Source organism: Penicillium cataractarum, assembly GCF_028827025.1.
Source record: "Penicillium cataractarum strain IBT 29864 chromosome Unknown utg000005l, whole genome shotgun sequence".
NCBI lineage: Eukaryota > Fungi > Ascomycota > Eurotiomycetes > Eurotiales > Aspergillaceae > Penicillium > Penicillium cataractarum.
In genome coordinates, this window is record NW_026622741.1 from 2548951 (window position 1) to 2562571 (window position 13621).

The 13621-nt window shown below is 47.6% G+C and overlaps 5 protein-coding genes across 5 annotated transcripts; 2 read left to right on the forward strand and 3 right to left on the reverse strand.

The window, feature by feature from the left end:
* Window positions 1-466: 466 nt before the first annotated feature.
* On the forward strand, window positions 467-1820 carry N7496_006595 (S-adenosylmethionine synthetase; the record flags this gene model as incomplete). The annotated part of the gene is made up of 3 exons (XM_056699524.1): window positions 467-552; window positions 629-714; window positions 820-1820. The coding sequence occupies 3 exons, from the start codon at window positions 467-469 to the stop codon at window positions 1818-1820; spliced, it is 1173 nt and encodes a 390-aa protein (XP_056554937.1).
* A 1162-nt stretch (window positions 1821-2982) lies between these two features.
* On the reverse strand, window positions 2983-5013 carry N7496_006596 (GMC family oxidoreductase; the record flags this gene model as incomplete). The annotated part of the gene is made up of 3 exons (XM_056699525.1): window positions 2983-3452; window positions 3533-4822; window positions 4893-5013. The coding sequence occupies 3 exons, from the start codon at window positions 5011-5013 to the stop codon at window positions 2983-2985; spliced, it is 1881 nt and encodes a 626-aa protein (XP_056554938.1).
* Window positions 5014-5679: 666 nt separating this feature from the next.
* Window positions 5680-7726, reverse strand: N7496_006597 (uncharacterized protein; the record flags this gene model as incomplete). The annotated part of the gene is made up of 11 exons (XM_056699526.1): window positions 5680-5773; window positions 5833-6005; window positions 6073-6220; window positions 6273-6381; window positions 6439-6595; window positions 6655-6668; window positions 6727-6791; window positions 6855-7028; window positions 7461-7481; window positions 7532-7614; window positions 7667-7726. 11 exons carry the CDS (start codon window positions 7724-7726, stop codon window positions 5680-5682), a joined length of 1098 nt encoding a protein of 365 aa, XP_056554939.1.
* A 362-nt stretch (window positions 7727-8088) lies between these two features.
* N7496_006598 (phytanoyl-CoA dioxygenase family protein) lies at window positions 8089-9108 on the forward strand (the record flags this gene model as incomplete). Its single annotated transcript, XM_056699527.1, has 1 exon — window positions 8089-9108. One exon carries the CDS (start codon window positions 8089-8091, stop codon window positions 9106-9108), a length of 1020 nt encoding a protein of 339 aa, XP_056554940.1.
* Window positions 9109-10401: 1293 nt separating this feature from the next.
* On the reverse strand, window positions 10402-10829 carry N7496_006599 (uncharacterized protein; the record flags this gene model as incomplete). The annotated part of the gene is made up of 2 exons (XM_056699528.1): window positions 10402-10584; window positions 10791-10829. 2 exons carry the CDS (start codon window positions 10827-10829, stop codon window positions 10402-10404), a joined length of 222 nt encoding a protein of 73 aa, XP_056554941.1.
* Window positions 10830-13621: the final 2792 nt, after the last annotated feature.

A 13621-nucleotide genomic window follows, 5' to 3' on the forward strand; every position in this document is an offset into this window, starting at 1 on the left:
GCACTTGCCGGAGGGGCTGAGATCTGCCAGTCGTGACCGCCCGGCAGATCCACGGGATGGCGCAATCGGGGAGGGCTGACGGGTGCAGGCGGTGAGTGACCAGCCCCACGGTCTACGGTGTGGGAGAGTTTCCGGGATAGAAAGTACGAGGAACAATCGGACATTGGAACCCATTCATTCAACTCTTCTGCAGAGTGGCCACTAGTTCAACTGGCCCCAAGTAGTGACTTCGGTTGTACCCACGTGCACCACCACACCACCATTGGCGACCAACGTACAGGCCGAGTACTTTTATTCTGCCACTGGGCCGCAGAAAAAAACCCCACCTAATTATTACTTTCCCCCCCCCTCGTCTTCTCTTCCTTCTTCTTCTTCTCCTCCCTCCCTCTTCTTTCTTCATTCATCCTCTCTCCCTCTCTTTTTTCTCTCCCCTTAAAGACTTCTTCAAGTCACACAATTCGTCACAATGGGTTCCCTTGCAACCGGTTCGCAGCCCAACACCTTCCTCTTCACCTCCGAGTCCGTCGGTGAGGGTCACCCCGATAAGATTGCGTGAGTTTTTTTTTTGCCCCTGAGGGAAAAACCCCAATGCCATCCGATTCAATCCTAACCCTCCTCCCTTCTATAGCGACCAGGTTTCCGATGCCATCCTCGATGCCTGCTTGGCTGAGGACCCCCTCTCCAAGGTTGCTTGCGAGACTGCCACCAAGACTGGTAAGTTTTTTTTTTCCTTTTCTCGGGGACCCCTCGGGAATCCGTCTTACTTCCCTCCCCCAACCCCGAAGTGGCCCCCCAGAATCTGACATGCATTCCCTCCAGGTATGATCATGGTCTTCGGTGAGATCACCACCAAGGCCCAGCTGGACTACCAGAAGGTCATCCGTAACGCCATCAAGGACATCGGTTACGATGCCTCCGAGAAGGGTTTCGACTACAAGACCTGCAACGTCCTCGTTGCCATTGAGCAGCAGTCTCCCGATATCGCTCAGGGTCTCCACTACGACGAGGCTCTTGAGAAGCTCGGTGCTGGTGACCAGGGTATCATGTTCGGTTATGCCACCGACGAGACCCCCGAGCTCCTCCCCCTGACCATCCTGCTCTCTCACAAGCTCAACGCTGCCATGAAGGCCGCCCGTAACGACGGCTCCATCCCCTGGTTGCTCCCTGACACCAAGACTCAGGTCACTATTGAGTACGCCCACGACAACGGTGCCGTCAAGCCTCTGCGCGTCGACACCGTCGTCATCTCTGCCCAGCACACTGACGATGTCTCCACTGAGGAGCTCCGCACTGTCCTGAAGGAGAAGATTGTCCGCAAGGTCATCCCCGCTGAGCTGCTCGATGACCGCACCGTCTACCACATGCAGCCCTCTGGCCGCTTCGTCATCGGTGGTCCCCAGGGTGACGCCGGTCTCACTGGCCGTAAGATCATCGTCGACACCTACGGTGGCTGGGGTGCTCACGGTGGTGGTGCCTTCTCCGGCAAGGACTACTCCAAGGTCGACCGTTCGGCCGCCTATGTTGCGCGCTGGATCGCCAAGTCTCTGGTCAACGCCGGCCTTGCCCGCCGTGCCCTCGTTCAGCTCTCCTACGCCATTGGTGTCGCTGAGCCCCTCTCCATCTTCGTCGAGACCTACGGCACTAGCGACAAGACCTCCGACGAGCTGGTCCAGATCATCCGCAACAACTTTGATCTCCGCCCCGGTGTGATCGTCAAGGATCTTGACCTGGCCAAGCCCATCTACATCCAGACCGCCAAGAACGGTCACTTCACCAACCAGAGCTTCTCCTGGGAGAAGCCCAAGGCCCTCAAGTTCTAAGCAGGTCTCCGTATGGTGACCTCGGGAAGAACATTGTGACGACTGTGATGAGTATGCTTTGTTTTCAACAACTCAAAGCACGTGCATAGACATTTTTTATAAAACTACACAAACCTTTCTTGTGACAAAAAGTTTGGGTCCTTTCCAGATGATGGAAAGGCTCGGCCCTTTGTTCCCTCTTCTTTTTTTCCCTTTTCCTTGTTTCATTATTCTGCATGGTCGCCCCAAAAGACGGGCCTTACGGCGAAGACAAAATTCAACATGATACCACTATTCATCGGCTGGGAACGGGAAGTTTTTGGCGTTTTTGCGGAGCGAAAGTCTTCAACAACCATACCACCTTTTCACTACTCGACCAGCCCCCCGAGTTGTGTGGATTGATCCTGCAGGGGCATTAATCCTCGGAGTCCGGGGGTGCGGGTCGGAGGGAGTCCTTGTTGCTTCTTGTTTTGTTTCCTCAACATTCAAGGCTCCCTCTTGACCCGTGGGGTCTGCTGCTAATCTAAACATTAGCAAATAGAAATAATATCCACACCGTTTCAACGATTTAGTTGAATAATAATCATTGTCCATGTTAGAGCTCTGTAAGGCTTGTAGATACGCCCGACGTCTCCAATTTTCAGCGCAAGTGCTTCAGTATTTTCCCTCTTGGACTGTTCCACTGCTGACACCTGACACTTCCAAAGTTATTCCTATGGGTGAGATCATCCAATCTTCATGGTTCTCTCCCTTGCATCCCAGCCCGAGTATACGAACGGGGTCCTACAGTAGCCGTAGATGCCACCTGGCCTGATTTTTTCGCCATGGCCCCCATCTTTTTATGATGCAAGTACGGGCTTTATTGATGTGATTGATCCTTTGCATCAATTTGCTTCTTTCATTGCCTCAAATGCAGGGATCGATTCTTGATTACGCGTTTCTTGTCTGACGGCTGATTTCGCCTTTACGTATTTTCTAGGAATATGAATAGCCGGTGAGCTTTGTAGACTTGGTGCTATCTTGGTGATCCATGTGGTCCATTCTGATTATTGCTCTCTTAAGTACGATTAACAGCAGATAAATTTCAAGTCATACTACATTCGATTCCACTCTACCTACAATATCAAATATAATCAACCAAAGATATCTTCGCTACTAGAAAAAACAAACTACTCCCCTCTACCTAACCCTCACAAATTCGCCCCAACAGGACTTCCAACCGCACCCCCTCACTAATCATCTTACTCAACTTCGCCGCCATAGCAGCAATAGGCGCCGTCGGATGCCCACTAATCTGTTCCGGAAACACACTCGCATCCATAACACGCAAACACTTAACCCCATGCACCCGACACTCCAGATCAACCACACTCGTCCCCGGCGAGGGACCCATGCGCGCTGACCCCACGGGGTGGTACAAAGTAAACGCCTTTTCATCCATGAAGCGCAGCAGTTGCTCGTCGGTGATTTTGTCGACGTCGCTGCTGGAGTAGGGCCACCAGTAAGAGGTCGGGTCGTCGTTTGGGGGGATGGGTTCGAAGTAGTTTTTGAAGGAGGGGCTTTGGAGGAGTTTTAGGCAGACGCGCAGGCCGATTAGGAGGACGTTGCGGTCGTTGTTGGTTTTGTCGGTGAGGTATTTTGGGTCAATTATTGCTGTTTATTGGGGTGTTGTTAGTTTTGGGTTGCCTTTGATATTTTGATATTCAGTTAGGGGCTACTTAGGGCAGACTTACGCGCATCAAAGACGTCTCGGCTCTTGATTGATACTGTGCCGTGACTTTGTGGGCGAAGACCGATGGGAACGATGCTGAAGACGCTGCTGTTGTCGATTGGCTTTTCTTCGCCGTGGTGGATGAATGCTAGTGGGGCGCCGATGATTTCGAGGTCTGGTGCGTTTTTACCAGAGGTGAAATCATTCGGGGCATTCACTGTCTGCGGGAATTGATAGTCGGTGGATCGAATAAAAGCAGCTGCCTCGCCGACGTTACTGGACAGAGGACCACCACCGGTCAATAACCAGCGAGCCAGTGCTGGAAGGGCCTTGATTTCGTTGGCCAGGTAGTCCAGTGTGACGCCGTCCTTGGCCTTGACGATGACCGGCGTCGTGCATAGATGGTCTTTCAGATTGCGACCAACCGCCTCATTCTCTCTGATAGTTGGGATACCATGAGCTTTCAGTGTTTCAGCTGGACCGATACCACTCAGCAATAGCGTCTGCGGTGTATTAACTGCTCCCCCGGAGAGGATAACCTCCCGTCTTGCGTGGACCTCGAAGCGCTCACCACCACGACTAGTCTGGAACTCGACTCCAATGGCCGTCGGCTCCTTAGTCGTGAGTTGATCAAACAGCACACGGGTAACACGGACATTGCACGCAACATATAAATTGGGCCGCGCTAATACTTCTGGCGTCAGGAAAGCCGTAGCCAGCGACGACCGCTGACCCTTCGTATCGATAAAAGTCTGGAACCTTGTCACACCCAGACTACCCTGTTGGGTATTCACATCCTCAATAGCCGGGATCTGCACGTCTTGACAAGCAGGCAAGAAGCCCTTCTCGACAATCTCAGATAACCACGAATACCCCGTCTGCCACTGCCCAGTGGACCCGCGATGCTGGGGATCGATCGCGGGCCGCCCAGGGTGGGGAGTAAACCGCTCCATTCCTCGCAAGAATGGGGCCAGATCTGAATAGCTCCATCCCTCGCAGCCATGTGTAGCAGCCCATTCGTCAAAGTCGGATTTCGAGCAGTGGTGGTACATCATTGCGTTGAGGGAGGAGGAACCGCCGAGGATTTTGCCTCGGGGCCAGTAGAGGGAGCGGTTTGCTAGTTGGGGCTGTTCGACGGTGTAATAGTCCCAGTCATGTTTGGTGTGGAAGAGTTTGGAGAAGAGGATGGGGACTTTGGATTCGAAGACTTTTGTGTTGTCGCCGCCGGCTTCGAGGAGGAGGACTGAGACGTTTTTGTCTGAGGAGAGTTTGTTGGCTAGGACGCAGCCTGCTGCGCCGGCGCCGATGATTACTTTGGATTGGGATGGAAGTTAGTAATTACAATGCTTGCTTTCTGTTGTCTTTTCGATTAATTAACGTACCGTAGTCATAGCTAGTAAGACCTCGCTGGGCAGCAGCGTATGTGGCTGGAGGTCCGGTGTGTAGTTGAGGCGTGGCATAGTGTAGTGGATTGGTGAGCGGGTTACGATACTTGCGGCCCATGGTGATGAGAAGAACGTAAGATGATCAGAACGATTGGATAGATTGGTATACAAGGAATGATAGATATAGTTGCTTATTCGGACAGATATATGTCAAAATAAATTCTTCGTCAGACCCTCCTCGTGAAACTTGCGGGGTACCAATCGTCCCTCGGGAACTACCCATTTAGTGATAGAGTTTGTCTCCGCATTGGTTGTCTCCAGTCCCTTCGGGGACCCTTCCCCTCATTAAACGCCTCCCTCGGAACTTTACGGAGTCCTGATTCGTCCATGCAATACGTCTCCGACGGCGTTCCTGAATTTGGTGGAAAGTGCCTCCGACTCATCTGCTGATAACAACGGCGTATGCATGCTTCAACGCTGAGTCAGATGGACATCATGCCATTGGCAGCTGGTCTGATCATCCTCAACACTCAAGCGGCTGGAGATCATTCATTATCCGTTATTAGATCATTTTTATCCTAATTTATACATATATCTGAGTGGCTGCTTATGGGTATTTTTGGTCTTGATGTGAGAATCTCAAGCGAATATTACGCTTTGATTGAGCCATGGGAAATCAATTGGAGGTGCATACACTTTCACTAGTCGAGCTTCCTTCATGAATTCCCTTTCCTTGATATTCTGTTCTTTGAACATATTGAGTAGGTAAGAGCTAGTGGCTCGTTCAATCGCTTCTCATCCGCTTCAATTGCGCATTTTCCAGCCACTGTTTAGCCCCCTGGTAGGAATAATTGAATTCGGCGAATTCCTCGGGTTTCCTAGAGTTGGAGAAATTAGATCAAAATCCAGCCCACAAAAAGCCATTCAAATCACTTACATCTGAATCTCAATACTATTCTTCTCGGTTGCTGGCTTTCCTTGCTGACGGGAATACTTCTGGATCAGTGTAGCACGCTCATAGCGTGCTTCGAAGACTTTAGCTAGCCGTGCTTGAACATCCTCTGCGGAAGGGCGACTTTCTATGTCTTCGAAAAACGCTGCTAATGCCTCCTTCAATACGCGGATATGTTAGATCGACAATAATTAAGGGTCTGTAACAATTGGAAAAACCACATACTGCATCTTCCACGGCTTGGCTTGCTCCTTGTCCTTGGGTAGGAAGCATAGCGTGCGCAGCATCACCGATCACAATAGCATGGTCCTTAAACCATGTATCCAGTGGATCTAAATCACGCAGCTGCCAAAGACCCAGCGACGTGATATTTCTAGGTATAAAGTTAGCAAAATTCTTCAGATCCTCCGCGTGAGGACAATTACTGGAAAGGCTTAAGAAGCCATGTTGGCAGAACGGAGAAGCTGTCTAGGAAACTCGTAATGCTTCCAGATGAAGTCCAGTTTGTGTGAGAAGAATCTTCGTGCATTTTTTCTGTGAGATTTTCGTCAGCTTCTAGTATCATTCTGGCCCGGCACAAGGAAAGCTTACCATCAGGAACGAGAGCGACCACTGAAAATGACTCGCCATGTCGAATAGGACCCATGACCAAGCGACGGTCATGGCATAGCACCATCGTGGTAAACTCGTCGCGAGGATTGATGTGCCGAGTAAACTCAGTTTCGGCCTCAATTTTCTCCATTGGAATCTGAACCCTTTGATTAGGCCACTCGCCATGTCAGAAAAGATAGATAAACGAGCCCTTACAAGAAAGCGATAAGCTGCAGTGAATGCTTGCATTAGAACAGAAAATCCAAAGATGTAAGGCTCGTGGCATACCGGAAATTCCTGTCGGCATAGCGTCTATTTTGTCGCCACAAATAAATTCTCGGATTCGACTCTTTCTTCAGAGTGATGGTGTCAGCAAACTATATCCTCCTTTCACTGCTTTTGACGATTTCGCTCACATCCCATCCGCGCCAATAACTAGATCTGCCTCAAAGATGGACCCATCTTCAGTAGTCACTATTCCCTCTGCGGTATTGCAATAGCAGACATTCTTGGAAGTCAATATACTGACCGGCCTACCAGGCCGCTTCGGATCAATGGCTGCCTCTTTCAAAATGTCTTGCAGATCTTGTCTATCCAGAAACGTTAACCATGTCTAATATTTGGTATAAATGATTCTCACCTGTGAAAGACAACTCGGGACTGCAAATATATCAGCATATGCATAGAGTAGGGGCCCTTGTCAAGAAAAGACATACCCCGCCGTATTTACTCGCCGTGTCAAGGGATATATTCCTCTCTAGTTTACCATCCGCTCGGTAGATACGGAACTGGTCCAAAATGTGTTAAGTACAGACGTGAAGGATAAAAGCAAGATATTTGATTTACCCCTTTGTCAATTGCGGAGTTTCTTTATTCTAAATTAGATCAATTCACGCACGAGTAGAGGACCGACGGAAAATACCTTTCTTCAAGTCGCCGCTTGAGGCCCCACCAATCTTCGACTATTCTTTATGCAAACGGCCGTCAAAATTGACCGCTTTTTTAAGGATTGAAAGACGTACTTTGAAGCATTTGGTTGCAACCTGAGATCCCTGGTTAGACATATTCTCTTGCGAGGCCAAAGCATACGTACGAGATACCAGCACCGATTTCTTTGAGCTGGGCCGACTTCTCAAGCACTTTGATGTCTCGATTCTCAGCACGCAGTGCAACTGCCTAGGAAAAGTAAGTGAAAGTTATTCCCAAGGTGGCATTGTTCGATTCTTACTGCCGATAGGCCTGCAATTCCGCCCCCGACAATGACGATGCGGAATTCGCGATTGGACATGATGGAAAGACAATAATACTGCTGAAAATTGGTTACCAGGGACAAACCTACTTTACTTCTTATAGGTTCATCGGAATTCCTCTATCAATTTACCTCCATATGATTATATGGTTTCCGGAGAGTCGAAATTTGTTTCCAACTCCGGTTTCCGAAGCGGTTCTTTCCTTGCCGGAATCGGGACGGAATTGCGCTTTTGTCACCCTCTCTCTTTAGGTATCCCGTAGCCCTGTTGTGTTCCATAATATTAATTAATAAAAGCATAAAAGCGCTCAGGGAATTTTATCCAAAGTCAGCGACCACAATTCCCAGATCCGTCACCTTTATAACATCTCATCTGATCTTGATCATTACATTTCTTCATGATGTCCTCTGCACAAGCCATCACCACCACTACAACTCGCTCTTTTGAGAACATCCGTCTCCGCCTAACTGGAAACGAGGGGCCTTTCGGAGATTGGCGTGACGACCTTGTTCGGGATGGTTATGCTATCATCAAAAATGCGATTCCGCGCGAGAGGGCGGATGCATATGCCAATGACATGTATTCCTGGCTCGAAGACTTCAACTTGGGTTTCGATCGTAACAACATCAAAAAAACCGCGAGAGAGGAGCACCTCCCAATTATCAATGAGAAAGGCATGTGCTGGTGGTATAGCCTAGCACATGAGGACTTTGTGTGGAAGATGCGAGCGGAACCAGGTGTTGTTGGTGCTTTCGAGAAAGTCTACAATACCTCTGATCTCATTGTTTCGTTCGATGCTCTGAACTTCACATTTCCTGATCGAGACGATATTCAACCCAACAAACCCTGGCCACACCAGAATCAGAACCCAGATACCCACGGATTCCGTTGCTTGCAAGGATTAGTTAATCTGCTGCCGAACGGGCCCAAAGATGGTGGTCTAATCGTATGCAAGGGTGGCCACCTCTTGTCCGAAAGATTCCACGAGGAGATGAAAAGCGAGCCGCGTATCCCGGGATTCTTTCACGAGTGGTATGGATATACCGATGCTGGCATGAAATGGCTGGCCGATCATGGCCTTGAATGGGAGAAAGTATGCGTTGAACCTGGTGATCTTATTGTTTGGGATTCGCGCACACCGCATTACAATCTTCCATCGTCTTCATCCCGCCCACGCTTCTGCATTTACACTTGCTATATGCCAGTGTCAGATGTTACGCAAGAGGATCTGAAGCGAAAGAAAGAGGCGTATGAAGGCTATCGAACTACTTCACATTGGCCGAACGCGAACTTTGTCGGCGCAGCCGATGCCACCAGGAAAGGCAAGCCGTGCCCCTATAATCGTCACAGACCAACCAGATTGCCTCAGCTGGACGAAAATGCTTTCAAGTTGACTGGGATCCCATATATTACCGAATGAAAGCCGGGATCACTGGCAGTCTAGCTTCCTCCCACTCATTCGATCATTGATGATCGCTTCCCTGAATTTTACTGATTTTGTATTTTTGACGGAGACTTGGAACCTGGAATTTAGTCATAAATCAAATGATTCGTTGTTGTTTACAGTAGTTTTCGTGATCAGTTATACCTCTACACTCTTGCGACTTTATTCCCGGAAAATAAATCCGGAACACGCTAACCTCCTTTAGCTTACCGCTCTATACGTTTGGCAAAACATTCATAGTAATGGCCTTACATGTCACATGAGTGATCGTAATAATACTGTTAGGTTTTGTGGAACTACGTAGAAGTCTTGGGGGAGCTAAGGCGATCTGGCATGATCGTCTAGCTTACTCACAGCCTCCTCGCCTCTTCCACCCGTTCTTGCCCCCTATTCTTCCCGTATCCGACGTAGCTACCCGCTAGTTAGAATATAGAAGGCTGCGCTTATACTGTAGAGAGCTAACCCTGATAGGTAAAGATGTATCTCTATTTTTATAGCTTATATCACCTTTTACGAGTTTCAGTCACTACTAGCCTGCTATTAAAACGTGGTTGTAATAAGAAGCTAATGTATGTATACCAGTCTCTTCCACACGGATATGCATCTATTCAAGTCAAATACCCGGTCCATCAGCTCATATTGATTACAGGCTCGCAATTCTCCAGTCCCGCTAGCACGACAGTAGGCACAGGAAGGGACCCGAAACACACATCGACTTCCTCAGCAGGTATCAGCCTGCCCTCTCTCTCTCCCGAACTACCTTCAGAAAGCGGACAGCCTATGTCGGGATTCTACCCGAATGGTACCCGGAGCGAGGATATGTCGCAGCAGAAATGGGTGTCGGGCCAGAGCTATGGACTCGGTGTGCATGGAGCACAGAAACCAGAGCCGATACAGGAGTTGGACGGTAGTAATGTGGCCGATTTGCATGAGTTGGATGGATCCGGAGGCAATCGGCGATGGTGAATGCCTGGAGCATTGGGGGGTTAGATACTAGATTGTGAATACCCTGAGCTAGTATTTTGTATATTCGTTGTATCTAATTCAAAAGTCACATTCGCATGGACTTCAAGAACATTATCAGGTGTATTTTGGCGTGGTGGAAAGACAAACCGAAGACCGAACAAGTATTCGCGGGCAGCATTAACGGGACTGAAGAGCCCCTGCTGGCCCTCATATCTAAGACCTTATCAATAAATAGGTAGTTCTTCAATCGGATTTCTTCTTTCATTCTCTCCGCTGACAAAAGAAATTCAAGTAAGGCGAGCATCACAACGTGTACTTACCATGCGTGCCAAACGGCAAACGTCTTCCTCGCTCCAATCCAATATTTGCCTGAAGACATGGTCCCTTTGCCCACCGTTTCCGAATAAGGGAGTTCATGCGCTGTGTAAGTAATTTGTGGGCCTCTTGGGTCTCGAGAAGACGCGCAGGCGCCACCTTTCGGAATTCCTAAATTTTTATAATACATACTAATTTTTCTTTGATCGAAGAATGGAATATTCGTGGTACTCATTGGCTCATAGTCCAAGCCTCTCTGTTGATAAAACAAGTATGAACTAACGCTGACGCATTAGCAACTTACATAGATCCACTGGAACTTTGTGAGAGTTACAAATTACAGTGAGCTCTGAAATAACCAACATGCGTAGTCTTACCAAATCGCTCTTGGTCGCTAATGTAAAGGAGATTTGCATTTTCAGTGTTCACTTGATCACCTAGCGCTCACTATATTGTAGGCTTAACGCTTATGGACTATTGAACCACCTGAGTTCAGTTTGGGTGAATTCGATATGCAGGCTTAGGTCAAACCAATGTTTCAAGTTGCAATACAACTTTTGAAGTGAGAATAGTAAAGACTTGGATACGCACGGTCAAGAAAAGTTCAATATGTATTAAACAACTCTCAAAATTATACGCAGTATGACATTCACGAACTTCTCAGAGAATTAAGACAATAAGATCCCAGCATCGCAAGGTAATAAGAAATGAAACCCAAAATTCTAGGAGCTTGGAAAGAATGAGCACTTGAAAACACACTCAGAGCCTCTTTTTCTGGTATCAAGGAATGACGAGTCCTCACTCCTAGACTGTCCCCCGATATCTTCTTGTATCACGGTCTCCTGCTAGCAGGTATCCATCCGAGATTGGTCCTTGAGCTTCGCCGTCTTTCGTTTGTTTTTGCTTCCATCCCGTATTTGATAAGAAGTAGCTCGGGTGCCAGATGTTGAACAACGCCAAAGCAGGCAGAACCACGACTGACTCAAAGACATAAAAGTTCCATTCGTGGGTATACAGGTAGCCATCAAATCCTGTACAAAACTCGATCATGCGATATACGGAACGAATCTTGGCCAAATTAGCACATAATCGACACAGTGATGAAAGGATTATCTCTCACAAATATCAAGCAGGACGCGATATTTAAGACCAGAAGCAACTTTTTCCAACGATGATCTGGCCAGGATACTTGAAACCTCGGTGAAACCATGTGAAACCGGAAGGAAATAATTATAAACAAGCCAAAACAAATAAGCTGAATGACAAGTCCAATCTTCATAATGCGAAATGCGCTCTCTTGGCCTGATACTGTATCGCTGAGGGTGCTCTGAAGGCCACCGACCACTTGAATGAGGAATGATACCACGTCGCAAGAGACGAAAAACGGTGCTAGATATTTGATCAGCCGAAATTTTTGCCATATAGAGACTGATCACTTACTCATCCATCTGGGAGTTGTCCAAAGAGTTTTCCAAGTAAGATGCTCCTTGGGTGTGACATGCAGAATGACTCTCCCCTGGCAAGGTTAGCCTTCTAAGCAAAAGCAAACAATATCCAATTTGAATAGTTACCATTGCCATATAGCACGACGCAGCTATGACAGCCGGAGCAAGAAAGATTGGCAGAAATGAGAGCGCGTAAAGGACTGGCTAGGATTAGGTTCATTCTCGACCTTTCACTATTCGAGACTCGGCACTAACATGTTGACCCAGTATTTTTCGCAGAAAGTATTCTTGCTATATACCCCACGGATTCCACTGATCATTGTATTAGATTGAAATAGTATTCTCTCAAATTAGAAGAATCACTCACTGATCGACGCGATGACCATGAAAATCCAGAACCAGCACCGTAGCTTGAAGTACTGGAAAATCGTTACTCCACAAGTCAAGGTATATAGAATTGCAAATATGACCGCCGCCGCTACTGATGGCTCATATTCGTATAGTGCTATCATGATTCATTCCAGTTAGTGTTTCGAGACTTATACCAGTGTACAAGGAAGCAGCCTTTCCCGAGCTGGTTTCATTTGCGCACCTATCGATCCCATGTTTGCGTGTTGATCCAACTTCTTAACCGAAAGCGCAGACAAAAAGTGATATGGGCTGGAGTCCGTCGCAGTGCCAGTTCAAGTGAGTTCTTCGGAGGCTCAAGGTCACTTCAGACAAGCAAACTGATTGTTCAACAACTCGCAGGTCCGGGGCCAGGCTATTTATTAAACTCCTCGTGAATCGCATTTACGCGCCACAGATTGCTTGGGATACTCGGGTAATAACACTCCGATGCATAATGCCCCTTTTTAAATACCCTGGCTCAGCGGTTTTTGAATCTACATCGTATGGATGCCACCCAAAATACACGCACATTTATACCTGAAACATTCGTAAAATAGTATGACCAAACAGAACGAAACATCTGAAGAGTTTCTATATTTGCAGTGAATTCAAGGCATCTCATGTGTATTCGTAAACAAATTACCTTATCTTACAGCTTCAATTGGTTTAGCTTCGAAAACATATTATATTTTGCTTCAAATTATACATGCCTTTCTGGAGCTGGCTAGAGGGTACAGGCTTCCGAGGTTCAATTTGTCGCTGTACTAGTGATGTACTTTTTGGAGCGAACTAGTACATTTCTGGAAGAAGCCCGCTTACTCAGCTGTGAAAATTCTTCTGATTGGTTTATGCTGGAACATGGAGCGTTATGGCTCCACTTGGAGCCGCGTTTCTTTCACAAAGATTTCATCGGACGCGTGGAGAGGTTATTCTGGGCCTCGTAGGGGGCCAGGCAAAATCAGACTAACGCAGTTTACATCGCATAGTTACTAGAACATTCAGATAAGGTTTATTCCCAATCGATCAGCTAGCCACGCGTGGTCGTGGGCCACTAACAATGCCAAGATATGAAAAATGTCCACGGGCCTGTCAATACTAGCAGTTTGCCGATGATTTAATTGCCGAGATCCAAACGTTTGAATCAACTCTACCGTATATCTGGATGAAGGTCTACTTGGTAGTATTGAATATTTTATTTTACAAATGCGGAGTGTACATCTCTTTGTAAACCATGAAGGCAACTTGAAGGAGACGTCAGCCGTACAGCCTTAGGGCTAAATGTTGATGCCATCAATGTCAGTCTACAAATATGTACATACATAGGGGTGACTACTAGTGGACAAGGCTATAGAGACGTTCCAATGATTGAAAGA